Source organism: Vigna radiata, chromosome 4, assembly GCF_000741045.1.
Source record: "Vigna radiata var. radiata cultivar VC1973A chromosome 4, Vradiata_ver6, whole genome shotgun sequence".
NCBI classification, from domain to species: domain Eukaryota; kingdom Viridiplantae; phylum Streptophyta; class Magnoliopsida; order Fabales; family Fabaceae; genus Vigna; species Vigna radiata.
The window spans coordinates 15,351,853-15,370,156 of NC_028354.1; the positions used below are offsets into that span (position 1 = coordinate 15,351,853).

Here is an 18,304-nt window from a genome sequence, read left to right on the forward strand (position 1 = left end):
AATTAATGAAGTCAAGTTTTATATAATTTTTCAAGTTAATATTTTTTCCCTAATAGCTTTATTTTGATCATTTAATTTAAAAAATATTAAAATAAAATTCACTAATTATTATTATCCAAAAAAATATATAATAAAAAATAATTATAAGTAGGTAACAGATATCACATTTCAAATATTATAATACTCATACGCATTCCATCAATAAATAGATAATAAATACTCATTACCTACAAATTTTCATAAAAAGTTTATTAAAAATTCATCACCAATTTTACTCTCAAATATATAGTTTTTATTTTTCATCACTGTTTGCAACATAAAGTTGATAGACATAATTGTTTCAAATGCCCAACTTTACTAATCTATTATCATTTTAATCTTCAACCTTTTATTTTTGTCAAAATATAGCACAAATGAACTCCTTTTTGTAAATTTTATAATATTTATTTCGTTATTCAAATAATTTTAACTTAATAAAAGTAAAATGTGGAATTGTGAGTAGAACTAAAAGTATTCCGTTGTTTCACAGTAAAGTTTGATCTTTCAAATTTCAAACTAATATTTTCCGACCCAAAGAAGAAAAAATGAGTTTCTTTAAGTCCTTTTGCCCCCAACATCGTATCTCAATGCAATCAGAATAAAAATTTCAAAAGAAAATACACATGTCATAGAATGTTTGATTACATGAATTCAAAATTTTAAATAGGATAAATTAAACTCGTTAGCAAAAATGTTAACTATATCTGAACAAAACATATATAAAAAATGTGTTTTATTCTAAATTTTAATCTAATTCAAATTTAAATTTTATTTTATATATAAAATACCTTCTTATAGTAAGTTTTTTACATTATTTAATACATTTCAATTTAAAGTGAGTCTCTAGTATTATTTAACAAGTACAAAATTGAATTTGATTGGATTATTAAATATATACATTATTTTTTAGATTTAAGACTGAAATGTATCAAAATTTAGATACAGTCAAATTTTAATTTTACAATCAAATTTATAAATAAAAAATATATTTAATTTGAGATTGAAACATTCTTTTAAAGTGATAGAAAAAATTTACAGAGTGAATCATTAAATTGAAAAAAACAAAAAAGAGACTTAAGTAAAAGAAAAATATAGAAGTGGAAGTACAGACTAATTACGCATGGTTGAGACATAGAAGCCAGCTAGGACACAATAAGTGGGAAGAAGTGGACCTAGTGAATGACAACATTTGCATTATTGTTGTTTATGTTACAAGAGCTATAATAATAGAATACAGCAGTGGTTTAAAATTTCAGCTAATATGGGTAAATGGTGAAAGATGATTTTAAGAGTTCAACCGCTGATGTAGGTTTTGATTATGGGAATGATAAATGCTGCTGTATGGACGGTGGATGTAACGGTTGCAGTAGTTAATTAGGCACATAATTGACGTTGATCTTAGGTATAATAATAAATGTGTCACTGTTGCACTTAGAAAAGGTTGTCGGAATCTTACGTTGAAGAGGTGCAATGTTGCTTATTTATTGTCCTTCCCAAAATGTTTACCATTTCCACTTTTTCTTTCAAGGCTTTTGTCCTCTTCTCTCTTTTCGTAGAGGCAACCTATTTATTACACTGTTACATTTATCTTCCATGAATCACGCTCCATACTTATTTTCTCAATAAAAAAACATCACGGACTTTCCACGAACCTTCACAAACCCACATGAAGCCACGCTTTTTGCATGAGCATTTCCGGAAGAAAGAATGAGATAGTCAGTCTTATGTACAATGTGTCCTTACGCAGTTTACAAAGAAAACCAATTATAATTATAATAACCGGAGTATGTAGATAAAAACTCTTCTTGGATATCAAGAAATATGGGATGTAGTTGAGAATGGTTACCGAGAGTTCACAAAAATGAAAAAAATACGGTTGTCTAGATTGTTATATAGATAAAAATACGAGTAAAAGACAAATTCACTTTGGACATGTCTGATTTTGAAAATATAGCAACCGCTACATCTTCAAAAGAAGCATGGGAGATCTTAGACAAAATATACAAAAGGGATGACCGAGTTAAGCAAGGATGATCGAGTTAAGCATGTTTGGCTTCAAACTCTCATAGGAGAGTTTGAAAGTTTGAGAACGGAAGAAAGAGAATGAATAGTCGAGTACATAATTTAGGTGGAGACCATGACAAATCAACTCGGAAAAAATGGAGAGTTGTTTCCTACCAACTGGGTTGTGGAGAATATTCTAAGGTCATTAACATATGACTTTGAGAATATAGTTTTTACCATGAGGGAGTCTAAAGATATGCAAATGTTCTCAATTGAAAAGCTAATTGCTGGATCGCTTGAAGCGAACAAACAACATAAGAGAGAAACTCGAAACACTTAAAACCTAGGTCCTGATGAAAGAGGCCGAGATAACTAAAGACAAGGAGGACGAGAGAGTTGAGAAAGTCAATCAAGTAACTTTGGATTTTAATGTTTAAGTGTGGCATGAAAACTAAAGTTGAATATCCTTGTTGTAAGTCCTTTATTGTCATAATAATTTTTGGATATTTAACATTGTTAAACCTATTTACAAATATTATATGTTTAAATTATTTGCTTCGGTAATTTATTCTTAAACATTATATAAATTTTCTGCAATGTAGTAATATTATAAACTTTAATGTATAGGTTGCATAAGCGTTTGTAGAAAAAAAAAAAAAAACTACTATATTATTAAAGCTAACAAATATATTAGACACAAATTTATCTTTAAAAAATATTAATTACGATTAATTTACTTACGAATTTTTATTTATAGATAATCTATAAATAAAATTATTTTACTTACATATTTTATGCAACTTATCTACGTATTTTTACATTAAACAAAATTTATTTTTTGTATAATAGTAAGTCTTAATTATATGTAAATAAATAAATAGGCTTTAGAAAAGAAATAAAAAAAAATTATTCACTTGAAAATTGATACAAAAGCAAACTACTGTGCATGAGATATAATAAGGTGTATATAGAAAATATAGAAAAAGAAAACATATTATTAATATATTAAAAGATAATGATATTTTAACAATTTTTTTATAATTTTTTTATGACAGATTATATATTATTATTTTATTAATTTGTTAATTTGAAACATACTAATCACAATCAGATATGTAAAAGAATTATAAATAAGTTATTTTTAAACATTTTCCTATATTAAACGATAAACTGAAAGTATAACAGAAGAAATTATTTAACCGTTGGTATAAACATAATACGATTGGACTAACAAAATTTTTGTATCAATCAAATAACACTATGATTTCGTTTAATTATTTTATTTAATATGTAGTGAAATAGTATCAAGGTAGGTAACTCTTCTCTCGTACCAGTGTAAAGTTAATATAATTTTATTTTGACAAATCTAAAATCATGTCATACATACACTTTTTATTCAATAAAATTATGGTATGCAAAGATAACTTATCCATATGTTAAAATGTTTATAAAATAATTACAGTAAAAAAAATCGAAACAACTACTATAGGCATATTTAAATGTGAAATATGTTACAAATTGATTTAGATATAATAGTTGATCTTTTTTCAGTTTTGTTTGGAAAAACTCTTAATCGTTTCCCGATGTGGGAAGTTGACTGTGGGTATATCTCAAACGTTACGGAAGAAAAAAGTCATGTTAACCTGTCAATGACTTTTCCTTTGGGAACTGCGTGTAATCAAAATATATTAATTTTATTTTGTTAATTAATTAAGTAGAATGCCATGCTTTATGTGAGAAATAAGAATTCATTGGTGTAAGTGAAGTGTTGTAAGCTACAGTAAAATTCATTGGTATTAATTCCTCGATTATTATTATTATTATTATAACAACCTTTGTTGCCCCTCCAAAAATAGTTTGACCATCTTCTAGAGCATTTTGATGAACAACTGTTGATGATTCAATTAGGAATTTCTAGAGAAATCTAGAAGAAGGTTAATAGGTGTAGTGTAGTGCGAAAGATCTACCTTCTTCATTATTCAGTTTGAAGGCACATAGACTGTATAATATAGATAATGTAGGGTGTTTTTACTTTTTTTTTCAATACTTAATTTATCCTATCACATTAAATAATTTCAAATGATTTAAAATTCAAAATATAAGACCATTTAAATATATTTTTTCTTCTACTTTTCAAAATGATTTTTAAAAATAAAATTGTAACAAAATTTTGTATTCTAAAACAAATAATACATTAATTGTAATTATATTATGATTATTGTTTATAATTATATTGTATTATTAGGCTGATCGACCAGGTTAATCACTAGGTCGACCACTAGGTCAATCATTAGGTCGATTAGACCAATCATAAGACAAATTGATCAAGTCAGCCACTAGATCGAATACTAGATTTATTAGGTCGACAATCCACCAAACTAACCACTTAGACTGACTACTAAGCTAATAACATTGTCAAATTGTTAGTGGTAATAACTCATTAAACTCCTAATAAAAATTAAGGTGTGATTAGATTATCATTAGCCCAAAGAAATGTAAAAACTTATCACAACTATTATAAATAAAGATCTCATATATGATTTAAGACATCATGCACATACAATATGCATCTTTAGTCATCTGAACAGTCATTAGAATGTTGTAAGTAGGTATCCTCGACCAGTCTCCTCAATAGTCCATTTGGTTTGCTACAATGTTCGGTCAGTTTACTCCACGTCCTACTCGCTAAGTGTTCATTCGACCTCTTGCATATCTTATCTAATTAGTGTTCAAGTAGTCTCCTGCACGTTCTGTCTAGTTTGTTACCATACTCCTCAACCATCTTTAATATTGAATTTAACTTAAAACATCACACCCTGATAATGATATTACTCGATAAATTTGAACCGATTTCAGTAACAATTATTAATAAAAACTCGTAATAGACATTCATGAGGTGCAATGTTCCAAATATGATGAACCTTAGTTTTGGTGTGAGTTGAGTTTTGTCGGACGATGTAGTATGTTGTTAAGGAGAATTGGGAAAGACCATGTGATTGAAGGAAGAATTGAGAGACAAATGATGTACTTGAAAGCAGTAGATGGTGTTTCTTGTTGATGACACAAAGTTCTGTAATGAACATTACACTGCTAGGCAAGGCAGAGGCATACACTTGTTCCTTCTTTCATCCTGCATACTCAATGATTCGACGCCTTTAACTTATATTATATCTATTCAATACATAAAATTTCTCTTCTTAAAATTAAGTACTAAATTTTCATTTCAATATACATATTCTTTTAACATGAGTAAATGGTAGTTAGAAAATAGAATTTCATTTCCGAAGGTATCTCACAGTTTTAATTTAATTATTTAAATTTTGAATTCGGTAGTTTTGGTATGTATCCGTTTTGGATAAAGTTGTGCGTATTATTATTAAAAAATCCTTTAATCACAGTATGATATTATTAAAATACTATTTACATTTTGTTTGATGCTCAGGATAAAGATAAAGAAGTAATATTTACTTTTTTATTTATTTATTTATTGTGTGTTCGGGTGGATATTATTTTGTCAGGTCAAGTCGGAGATCCGACCCATTTTATTTCAGAAACACTTTTTATGATATAATTATTTATATTTAAAATATAATTGATTGTTTATAAATTGATTTCCACAAATCTCTTCATATTTATAAATTGTTTAACGCTTAAAATCCTTGGAATGTTTCCGAGCATTTCCTCATTTTTCAAATTCTTACTGGGTGACAACACTTTTTCTATTTCCGCAGTTTCATCCAAAAAAGTTCCATGAATGACAGAATTATATTGACACTTGTCCTTTCTTTCCTTTTGTTAACTATTAAAAGTTTTCTAATTTTAATCTCTGAACATATTTATTTTCATTTTTAACAAATAAGTTGTTGTTTTAAAATAATAGCATTATATCATTTTAAAATAATTTTATTTAAAGAAAACAAAAAAGTAACAAGTTAGAAACAGTATTACTTATAAAAATTTATGTCCCCTACTTCGTAGGGTCTACCTTATTGAATTGTAAAATTCAAAGGAGAGATCAAAATTTATAGGAAACATAAAATACATTAAACGTAAAACTAAAAGAACGTCAAGAGACAGTGAATAAAATTTATGTGAGACCCCTCAAAACAGAGGGTTTCGTTAATTTTTAATGAATTTTTTTTTTTTCTGTACAGCAAAAATTTGTAAGCAGAGTGATTCTGTCATCCTCTTCCTCATTCCTAATCCTAGTACTCATTGTCAGCAATGTGTAGTCTTCTAAATGCAAATAACATGAAAGGCTTTCGGATATGAACAATGGTTTGGCAAAATTGGAGGAGACAAAACACCACTGCGCAATCTATATGCTCAATCTGGTTTTCTTTGAGAGCAATGCAGAAGGTGATGCAGGCAAAGATAGATCACAGGGATGAGAAACTGATGAAAACGCAGTTGAAATAGATGATGATGATGATGATGGAGGGCTGTAATCATCTGATCTGCTTCTTTTATGACCTTTCTTCCCTTCACCTTTCATGATGAAATCTGTCACGCGTTTTACATCTGACAACTTCACAGGTTTCAACAGAAACTCTTCTGCTCCTTCCTCCAGGCAACTGTCAATCACAAAATTATTCCATCAATAAACGAATCTACAACTCAACTCAAGATTAATAATGGCCAATAATTCAACGTATCAATGCACGCAATCAGAAAATTATATAATAATTGCTCTTGTGCCAACAATTGGGCAAGAGGAATCTGAATTTCGTCTTGCTTCAATCATTGTATGTAGCCACAAATGCAAGTTAAAAACATGTTCTCAAAATGCTCCTCCATGTGACTAACATGTTCAGATTATTGATGGATCAGGGAAGATGAATTTCAGTGGAAGCAGACTAGAATCTAATACAGCAATAACTCTATCCCGCAAGTGAGTTTCACAATATGCAGCACAACAGCATGCTGCTATATGTCAAAAAACAGAACAGATTCTCATAAGTCTTATCCACCATGAAATCCCTTTTTTCTCCCATATCCAGTGCAAAATCTTCTTTATTCCCTTTTTCACATGGCCAACAAAACTTTCGATCTATCCATGTGCCCAAATAATAGGGGATTTAACCACATAAAAAAAAATATTCATGTCTTTCACAAATGCTATTCAAGTTTAGATGGGAATTATGTTCTAAAAAAACAAGAGCTCCAGATGCAGCAATGGGATACTCCCAAATAATCTGGTATTTTAGTTCAAAGCATTAGCATAAGTAAATCAACCAACAAACAACATCCAAAACATAAAAACCTTAACATAGTTGAAGAATTAATCCAGAAAAACAATGGCTTCTAGCTCCTAAACCATACAAGAAATGAAGAGAATCCAGTTTAAATTGAAAAGCTCACCTATCGATTCGAGTCAAGATATTTTCAGACGACATAACCACAACTGGAACCTCTCTAAACACAGATGATTCCTGCAGATATTAACAGAGTTAAAAACCAAGGAGAAAAGAGGAAAAACCACAACCGACAAGAAATTAAAATTAAACCAAACAAACAACGGACCATTCTCATTCCTCACCTTTATCTTCTTGAGCAGTTCATATCCAGTCATACCCGGCATGGAGTAGTCTGTCATTATCAAATTAACCTTGACACTCTGTCACAACATTCATCAAACAACATAAGCACCACTCCTAAACACTATCAAAAAAAAGTCCTTTAACAATTCAAAAAACCAAATATGCTTACATCAAAACCAATGGAGCTCTTCTCTCCATCCAACCCCAGATACTGCAGAGCCCTGCTTCCACTTTCCACTACCGTCACTGCCAACACCCAGTTCAAATAACCATCAGAAAACAAACGAATGCAAGAAAGAAAGATAAAAACAAAAACTGATCCCAACACCGAAAAAGTCTCAGTTAACACACACCCTCTTCGAGATACTACTTATTGTTGACGGATCAGACCAAAAAGCACAGAAAAGCACCAAAATTCTCCGTCTTTAGTCCTTACCTTTGCAAGACGAGATTTTGAGCAACCTCTCAATAACCTTGCGGTCGACGTGGCTGTCATCAACGGCAAGGACGTGGAGTTTCCCGGAACCCACTTCCGGCATGAAAACATCACTGGCGGCAGCCATCTTGGATTGAATTAAGAAGAAAAAGAATGGGTAGAAGAAAGGTATAGTATAAAATAAAGGTGAGAAGAAAGAGAGAGAGGGTTATGGTTTATATTGAATGGGTTGTGAAGAAAAATAATAATAATAGTAAAAATGAGAAAATGAAAAGGAGGGAGATTCGGAGGATCCAAATCTGAGAGATCTTGTTTGTTGTTTTTGGAAATGAAGCAGAGAGGATTATCCCACCTGCAGTTGTCGCTTCTGTTGTCACAATCATACTTTTATAATTAATAGTAACGTTGTTGATGGTCAGACACGACCAAACGTATCTTGTTCGGGTCCACCTTTCCTCACTCTGTTTCTCAAACCTATCTTCCTTGACTTTCACACAGTTCACATTTTGAACCAAATCAAATCTTCCTTCAATGAAGTTGCCTTGCATTGCATCATCACGCGTATCAAGTTGGATCCGATCCACAACCTTTTTACTTCTCAACTTCACCATTTCCTACAATTTTTTTATTCACAAAATCTCACTTTGATTTCTTAGCTTTTCGATAAATACCTTCTTCTACTTCAAAACGCTTCAAATCTTTCCTTTCTTTTATTTATGTTTAATTAATTCGATTCTCTTTTCCTACAAACCGCACCGTCTGGAATTTCAAATCTACAATCATTAAAGTCAATAAATTCTCATTATCAAATTAATATGTTATGTAATAACATCGACCTTACAGATCAGATTATATAAGGCATGTAATGTCCTCAAAAATAATAATAGGGAAAAATATACATAAAGTTCATTTTAAAAATAATATATAATATTTATATGTGTATATATATTATTATTTTCTATGTGAATTTACAATTGACTTTTAGACCAACAAACATTATTTATTTATAATTAAAATAAAATATGACGTGGAAAATATAAGCAAGAGTAAACGATTAAGAATTAATTATCAATATACAAATATATGCAAGATATTATTTAAACAAAAGTAGTCAATTTAAATCAAAATTTATCTAATGTTAAAATTATTTTATCTAGAATATAAAATAGCAAATATATGTTTGTTATAAGAGTTGAGTAACACCTAACTTATTTTCAAAAAATTTCGCTTACACAAATCATGATCAAACGTAACAACTTTTATTTATTTTTTTTTTCTCATAATGTCTTAACGATTAAAATGACATATTCTTTTAATAATAATTTCCATATAATCTTGAAGGCTGAGTTTTTTTATCTTTTAATTAAATAAAGAAAATAATTATTAATATAATATAAATTGAATATAATATTAAATATTAGTGTATATTAAAAAATAAAATTAAATAGTTTTACCTAATTCATTTTATGAAATAATACACTTTATAATATAAAAATATATATTTGATAAAAAAAATATTTCTCTTTGAGTTATAAAAATAATTTATTATCTTTCAAAAGAACTTATAACAATCACCTAATGACTTGTTATTCATATTCTCATTATTTCTTTTATGGTGTCAATATTTTTTTCTAAATTTAATACCCTTACTATCAATTCATATCATAGTTTCAGTTGTTTATATTCACTAAGTTTTATATATATATATATATATATATATATATATATATATATATATATATATACTTTCACTTTTTATTTATATTTTTAGACTTATTCAAGTGTTGATGGTAAAAACGTCCATTAATATTTATCAAATATTGTTTGTTGATAAGTTTGTTTCACATGTGAAGAGAAAATTAAAAATAATTTTGAAGGAAAAAAAAAAGAAAAAAAAGAAAGAGAAAATGTTTAATAAATATTGAAAAAAAAAACATGCTCAAACTATGATGAGACAAACATGGAGAAGAAAAAAACTTAAAAAAGAAAATTAATGAAGAGAAAGAAATTCAATCAGAAAGAATTAAGAGATAAAGAAATTAAAGAAAAGAAAATAATTTAAGGATGAATATCTATGTTTATCTCAAGTCAAAAAGTTTCACTTTAGTAAAGAACAAAAAAATAAAGTACATTATATTCATCTATATGAAGTGAGATATTTTTCAAAGCACTGATAAGTTTGTAAAGATATTATACATATAATGTTTATGAGAAGTGTAAATGCTCACTCCTTCGTTAATAGTTTTGGAATGGAGAAACTTCATTTATAAATATATTAAGCTAGATCATTATATTTTTCATTTTTTTTTTCATTTGTTCTTGTACTAGTAAAATTTTCGAACATGTTTCACTTTATAGTAACATTTTGTTATTGCACTCGATGTGACATCTCAATTATATATAGTAAGTTCAACATAATATAAAAGTCCACATTTAAATAAAAGAGAACAGTCAGAAATAGACTTGCAAATAAAGTCTCAGGTTTACAGTCATATTCAAATTAAGCCATAATTTAAAACTTTAAAACATAAAGGAGTACTATAGAGTATTTCAAAATGACATAAGGTAACTACGAAAATCCTAAGTAAACTAAGTTGCAGCGTCATCATCCTCCAACGCCTACTCCAAGGGTACCTCATCGCCCTCTGCTCACATCCAAGTGGATGATCATTGCAAAAGGAACACAACACATAACAAACACACACAACAAGAAGAAAGGGTGAGCTAGATATACAAAAATCATGTTATACAATCACTCATAACATGCAATTAAAACAAATATGCTAGACTACACAAACATGACTTGTTGCACTGACTCGTCCGGACTAGAATGATTGTCGAGCTATGGCAGGTCATGCACTCGTGGTGGCCTCTAATGCTTTGCAAAGTCGTTGCCAATGAGTTTCACCCTACCACACTCACGAGGTTAGTTTGTACCGTGCCTTGGAGGATACTGGAAGTCTCCAAGACTAAGACCTCCTGCTACTACTCACCACATGGTTCAATCCTCTCTAATTGAGAATGATTGATCATTGTAGTTTCATACCCCAAGACTAAGCTTCCATGCAAATCATTCTAACACACTAATAGGGCACCACCATGGACCCTCTCCTTGAGGATCATGGAATTACGTCCATGAACCACACTTTGTTACGTTCAACCATCAAACATGTCTCACACAATCACATACTTTTAGTTTAATAACATTACTACCATCATACTATGCATTTCAATCATTACAAACACTTCTTTCAACCAAGGCAAAAGCTAAAAGGGAAAACTGGACTCAGGGGATTCGCACAGCGCACCCTGTTCGCAAGGCGAGATAAGAGCTTTTCGCATAGCGCACCCCCAAATTCGCATACCGAATTAGCTGCAGAGGTGCAAGACCTGAGGTCTCTCGCATAGTGCACCCAGGTTGCTATGCGAGAGCTCAGACAAAGAGCACATCCCCAAAACCATTCGCTATGCACCCATTTTCGCGTTGCGAATTAACAAACTTAAAAACCCAACTTCTCCCAGTCACATAGCGACACGATTCGCTATGCGAATCACAAGAGAGAGAGGAGCACCCTCTAGTCATTCGCATAGTGCACTTGCTCGCATAGCGAATGACTTGAACAGTAGGCATCCTCTACGGTGGGAATCTTCAGAACGCAAGTTCTGCAGAATTACGCACTCAAACCCCTTTTTGACCAACTCTAAGCCCTTTTGCCAACTTCTATGACCGTTGGTTTGTGATTTAGACCTAATTAAACCTATCAAGTTGTTTCTAAACCTTCTTATTACAATTCTAAACTGATTATGATCCAATTCATGCCCTAAAACACCAAATTGTTCAACTAAATGACCCGATTTCAAATCTAGCACTATGAACATGTTTTAGGCCAATTTAATGCACCCTACAAGTCACAATTCAACATCTCCCGATTAGGATAACAGTGTTCTGTCATCAAGCCTTCTGTTACCTCTACTGCTTGCTTCACTAATGTTTACAACAGTCCTAATCACTCTCCCCAATCATCTGTTATGTTCCTTATTTTAATCATTACACTTTCATTTCATCATTAACTTCACTATTTATTGCATAAGCTTTTTTTTTAATATGAGTAAATATTTAATATATACATCCATATTGTAAATAAATTTTACAACACCTGTTGCTTATGTGGAAGATAATCTGTGTCAATATTCATCTTTTTTCTCAACAAAGAAAGGTATCAGGGAGGAATAAGCATGAAGAAAAGGTCAATAAAAATTTCCACACCAAAGCATCTCATAGATTATCTAAGATGTTTAAAAAGACTTGAACACAAGGGAAAAAACATGATTGGATGGGGGACAATGTTTGGAATGGTCTTTTGGAGAAGTGGAACATGCCACTTTATAGACAAGAGTGTGAAACGACCAAGAAGAATAGGACATCTGACAAGGGTGGTTGTTTGCACACTAGGGGATCCATTAGCGTGCATGAGCATGTTATTCGTCTGATATGACGGCATACGAATTTATTTTTTACATTTTTACTTATAAATTGTACAAATATTTGTTATTAACAACTTACATCTTCTTTTCTTGCAGTCACAGGAGCTTGGTCGATCAGTGCATGTTGATGAAATATTTCAGTAGACACATATTCGAGCATCAACAGGAGAATTTGTCGATGAAAGGTCTAGGCGGACACATGTTACTTTGTACTAACTTTATTATATTCTTTATTAGGTTTTAAATCTTAGTTGTATGTATTTAACGATAATCATGTATTCATTTAACAGGAAGAGTTTCAAATAAAATATTCTCAAATAAGATCTTAGACTACATCAGTTGGTGCTTCAGCATGTGCTCCCCTAGACCCTGAAGACGAGGAAAGATTGAGGAACCAATGTTGGTTGGAGGTTGTTGGTGGAAGGTACAAGGGACGGGAATATGGCATTGGAAATGTCAATGCTCAAGATGACTGTGTTGATAGTTACATACAACATACATAGGCATTTCTTAGCAACCGATTGTACAGGATATTTCTAAATTTCAAAATATAGTATCAACCCATGATGAGCAACTTCGACAGATGAATTCTAAATTCGAAGGCTTTATTGGTGCCATATTTCATTACCTTCCGCCTCCTGCAACCGCAATTGCACAACAATTTCTTCAATCCCAAATTCAGCCACAAACTAATGTTCAGGAACCACAAGAGGATCAACCACAACAAGATTAACCATAGGATCAACCACAAGATGGAAATCGTTATCATCAACCTTACTAGTTATGTTTTTAAAGTAGGGCATTTATGACTCAAACTTATTCCATAAAGAACTTATTTCAACTTTTTGTTCTAATTGACAATTATAGAAACTTCCCTATGATGTATTAATGTAAAATGCTTGTGAGTTAAGACTTAAATATATGTCAAATGTATGAATGGATATAATGGTCAGGTGTTGTGATTTGATGAATGTTTTTATATGCTATTTCTGTTTGAACATGGGCAGGTATGTTATTCACGTTTCTACTGGAAAAAAATGTATATAACTTATATACGGATAATCCGTATATAACTTATATACAGATAATCCGTATATAACTTATATACAGATAATCCATATATAAATCTAGCTATAGTCCTTTTATATACGGATTTTTGACCGTATGTAATCTGTATATATTTGCACTTTATATATATATTTTTAAGGTTATATACGGATTTTGGTCGTATGTAATTGTCATTTTTCTTGTAGTGACTATTTTTAAACTATCATCACTTCTAAAATATCACTTTTTTAGGTTTTACAAATTTCAATTCACTTTTAGACTAACAACAATATTTATTTATAATTAAAACAAAAAACCACATGAAAAATATAAGCAAGAGTAAATGATTAAGAATTAATTATAAATATACAAGAATATCCAAGATATTATTTAAACAAAAATAATTAATTTAAGTCAAAATTTATCTAATGTTAAAATTATATTATCGAGAAAATATATATTTCAATTATATAAAATAGCGAATATATATTTGTCAACTTATTTTCAAAACTTTTGGCTTACACAAACATTACATTCACAAATAAAATGTATGATCAAAATTAACAATTGTTTATTTCTCGTAATGTTTTAATGAGCTAATCAACAACTCTCGAGAACATGGCAAGTGTCATCGTGGCTGTTATTTGGCATCTCAAGAGCGGCCGATGGTTTGGCGTAGTGAAGCACCGCTGCAACCTTTTATGTATCATCGCGCCGAGGGCTGTGGCAAGAGCCGGCCCTCCTAAGCCACTACATCCTCTCAAGCGTGCTGCCACAACAGCCTCCATGCTGCCAATTACTTCCCCGCAGCACCAATTTGAATTATTTTGTTGTTTTACATGTTAAATACACTATTTAATAACAAGTTCTTTTTAGACATGATATGTTCTTTTTAGACATGATATAATCTTGAAGGTTTTTGAACTTTTTTTTATAATTTTTTATCTTTTAATTAAATATAGAAAATAATTATTCATATAATATAAATTAAATATAATTTTAAATATTAGTGTATAAAAGAATATTTATCCAGAATTAATACAAACTTAAATGATTTTACCTAATTCATCTTATGAAATAATACACGTTTTAATATAATAAAATATATATTTGATAAAAAAATATATTTCTCTTTGCAATAACAGTTTAGAATTGAGTTATAAGAATAATTTGTCAATATTTTTCTCTAAAGTTAATACTATTATAGTTTCAGTTAAATATATATATATATATATATATATATATATATATATATTATATATATATATATATATATATATATATATATATAATTTCACTTTTTATTTATATTTTTAGACTTATACAAGTGTTGGTGATAAAAATGTCTATTAATATTTATCAAATATTGCTTATTGATAAGTTTGTTTCATTGGAAAGAAAATTTAAAAATAATTTTAAGGAGAAATAAAAGGAAAGAAAAGAAAGAGAAAATGTTTAATATATATAGAAAAAAAATGCTCAAACTATGATAAGAGAAAGATGGAGAAGAAAAAAAAACTTAAAAAAAAATTAATGAAGAAAAAGAAATTCAACCAAAAGAGTTAAGAGATAAAGAAATTAAAGAAAAGAAAGTGATTTGAGGATGGATACCCATATTTATCTCAAGTTTCACTATAGTAAAGGACATAAAAACAAAGTACATTATATTTATCTATGAAGTGGGATTTTTTTTAAGCACTTATAAGCTTGCAAGGATGTTAGGATATTTATCCTATTTATCATGATTATATTGTGTCTTAAGTTACTCTAATTATCATGATTATATTGTGTCTAGGTTACTCTAATTATCATGATTATATTGTGTCTAGGTTACTCTAATAATTATCATGTACTCTTGTATTAATTTATTATTAGAATTATTTTACAGTTTAATTCTCAAGTTGGTTTCAGAGCGGGTCGATCCTGTTATGGTTTTTATCTCGTAGCATCTGTCTGATGTTATAGTTCGTCGCCCGCCACGGTCTGTTGCCACATAATGTTTATGAAAAGTGTACATGCTCACTCCTTCATTAATAGTTTTGAAATGGAGAAACTTCATTCATAAATATATTAAGTTAGATTATTATATTTTTCATTTTTTTTTTCATTTGTCCTTGTACTAGTAAAGTTTTCAAACATGTTTTACTTTATAGTAACATTTTGTTATTGCACTCGGTGTTGTGAAAAAGACTTGCTTTTCTTCATTATTTTGATAATGTGTCATATTGAGCATATACAAATTTAAAGGATTGTTTGCTTCGTTTAAAATAATTCTAGTTTGCTTATGACAAAAATTTCTTGATGATCTCTATGTGTAAGGCTTTGTCTTTATGTTTTCAAAGTGTGTATTTTTTTTTTTTTTTTTAAGTTTTCTTGTAGGTGACATTTACTCTTTTAATGTGTTTTTGACTTATATATAACATATGGTCTTGTCATATGTTATGCCTAATTTAGGTGACATTTACTCTTTTAATGGGTTTTTGATTTATATATAACATGTTGTCTTGCAAATAGTGTCTTGTCATATGTTATGCGTAATTTGCATTATATTCACTTAAACTTTATTTGTTGCTATTAGTATCTTATAATTGTGCTCATAGTCTTAAAGACTTTTATACTTATTTCATATTTGTAAAATGTTAAACATATTAAATCATGATATTATTTATTTTGTGAAAAGTACGGGTGTCTTAAACAAGATTATAATATTTTAATAATTTTTTCCTTTTTCACTATGGTAAATAATATTAGTTTTTTTTTTTATAGAAAATGAAACATGTTAAACATTATCTAATTAATCGTTTGTATTACTTGATTTCTAAAAATAGATTATGGTTAGAGAAATAAGATTAGAACAACACTTTTAAAATGATAGTTAAAACAAATTATGTTCTAATAAAAAAAACAATTATTTAAAGAACTTTTTCAAGAATTATTTCAATGCTTTAATTATTTTAAAAGTCTTTTCTCTTATATTACACATGCCCAACTATTCTAGTCTCTCTCTTTTTTCTTACATATCACACATTTGACAATTATAGTCTTTTAATATAGAAAAAAAAAACTTTTAAATAATAATAACATAACCTAACACTAGTTACCAAATGAGAGCAAAAATAAACAAATATAAGTCGTTTAATAGCCTTTGTTAAGACGACTTAAGAGACAAATTTATTTTTTAAGACTCACCTACCAAAACTATTTAAAAGCAATAAAAATATTGTAAGCAATCTAAATTAGTATACTAAAAGTTTACATAAAATATGGTTATAATTCCATTTTGAAAACCATTTTGAAAAGGTCTTCATCATTTGGAAGTGGACACATGTTTTTTTAGCCTTTGTGGATGTTCAATCTACATCGCATTTTTTTTAGCTATCATAAGAGTACTATGTTGTATTAAATTGCTGTTCATTTGTTAGTGCATGCTTTTTGTTGCTTGCTTGATTTTTGTTGTCTCTCACGTTTATACAAAGAGTAATATGTACGTTGATGGTTTGCCAAAATGCAAGATTAATTAATAGATTAATAAAATATATATGGTTGAATGCATTACTAGCTTATACAATATAAGACATAAATTTTCTAGAAACAATGAAATGCCTAAGTATAGATTTTCTTAATTTTGACTCATGGGTTTGGGTATAGTGCCTTATGTTCTTATCTCATTTTAATATATTTTCAACATGATTTTTAGTGTCAAAGTTAATTATTATTATAATTAAATTTAGAGATAATAACTTGTTAGAATGATAAATTGCGATGGACTTCACATGTTAATTGGGTGATATCACTTAATAGCTTATTTTTTTATAATAAATATTATTTGTATGTTTTATTAGTAGTATAGTTGAATTTATAATTTTTTTTTACTATTTTTTTTAATTTTTTTAAATCAATCTTATATTTTTTAAATGTTAGTGAGGGAATTCAACTCAATTTCTCTAATATTTTCTTTCCACTTTTATCACTAATTTAATCTTATAGTTCCTATCTAGTAGTTTATCTTGACTCACGTCAACTTATTTGTATTTTTTTAACTTTTATATATATGAAAATTGATTTATTAAAATTAAAATAAAAAAATATAAATTTATGCTGTTATTTAAAGGATATAAATATGAAATTTTAACTCATGAGCACTGCATGTAGATTAAGATTTAAATAACAATTGTAATAAGTAATTAATATATAAAATATTAACCTAATAAATATGTCGTTAAATAAATATAATTTTTTTAAAAGAAAAATTGAGAGGTCAATCTACCCTTTTCGGTGAAATTAAATTTCCAATCCATTATAAGTCTGGTGGGTTAATCAAATTAAAATTCTAGATACTTAAAAATAAAATTATTAAGTTGACTTATTTTTTATCCCCAAAAATTAAGATGACATAATGGACACTAACGTTCCTTTAGAAACTAAAGTAGTCCGTCATAATTATATGTAAATTGAAATTTTAATATTTTTATATTCAATAATTAAAATTTGATTTATAAATACATAATTTAAATTATAATATTATTATATCTTATCAGAAGAATGCATAGTTTTATAATCACTTATTTATATTTGAAAATTAAAATGTGATTCAAATTTATTTGATTGAAATTTAATATAAAATCTGAATAAAATGTTTTTAATTTAGATAAGTTGATGCCACTTTTGATTATAGAATTACTAACCATCTTCTAAAAGTATTGTAAACAATTTTTCTTTTTTAATTTGTAGAAAGTATTTTACAGAAAGAGGT

General features: G+C 28.6%; 1 protein-coding gene across 1 annotated transcript; it reads right to left on the reverse strand.

Annotated features, from left to right (window-relative positions):
* Window positions 1-6,114: 6,114 nt before the first annotated feature.
* On the reverse strand, window positions 6,115-8,146 carry LOC106758083 (two-component response regulator ARR6). Its single transcript, XM_014640994.2, has 5 exons — window positions 8,020-8,146; window positions 7,753-7,829; window positions 7,583-7,660; window positions 7,405-7,475; window positions 6,115-6,617 (listed from the first exon to the last, which is right to left on the reverse strand). The coding sequence occupies exons 1-5, from the start codon at window positions 8,144-8,146 to the stop codon at window positions 6,362-6,364; spliced, it is 609 nt and encodes a 202-aa protein (XP_014496480.1). The 3' UTR covers window positions 6,115-6,361.
* Window positions 8,147-18,304: the final 10,158 nt, after the last annotated feature.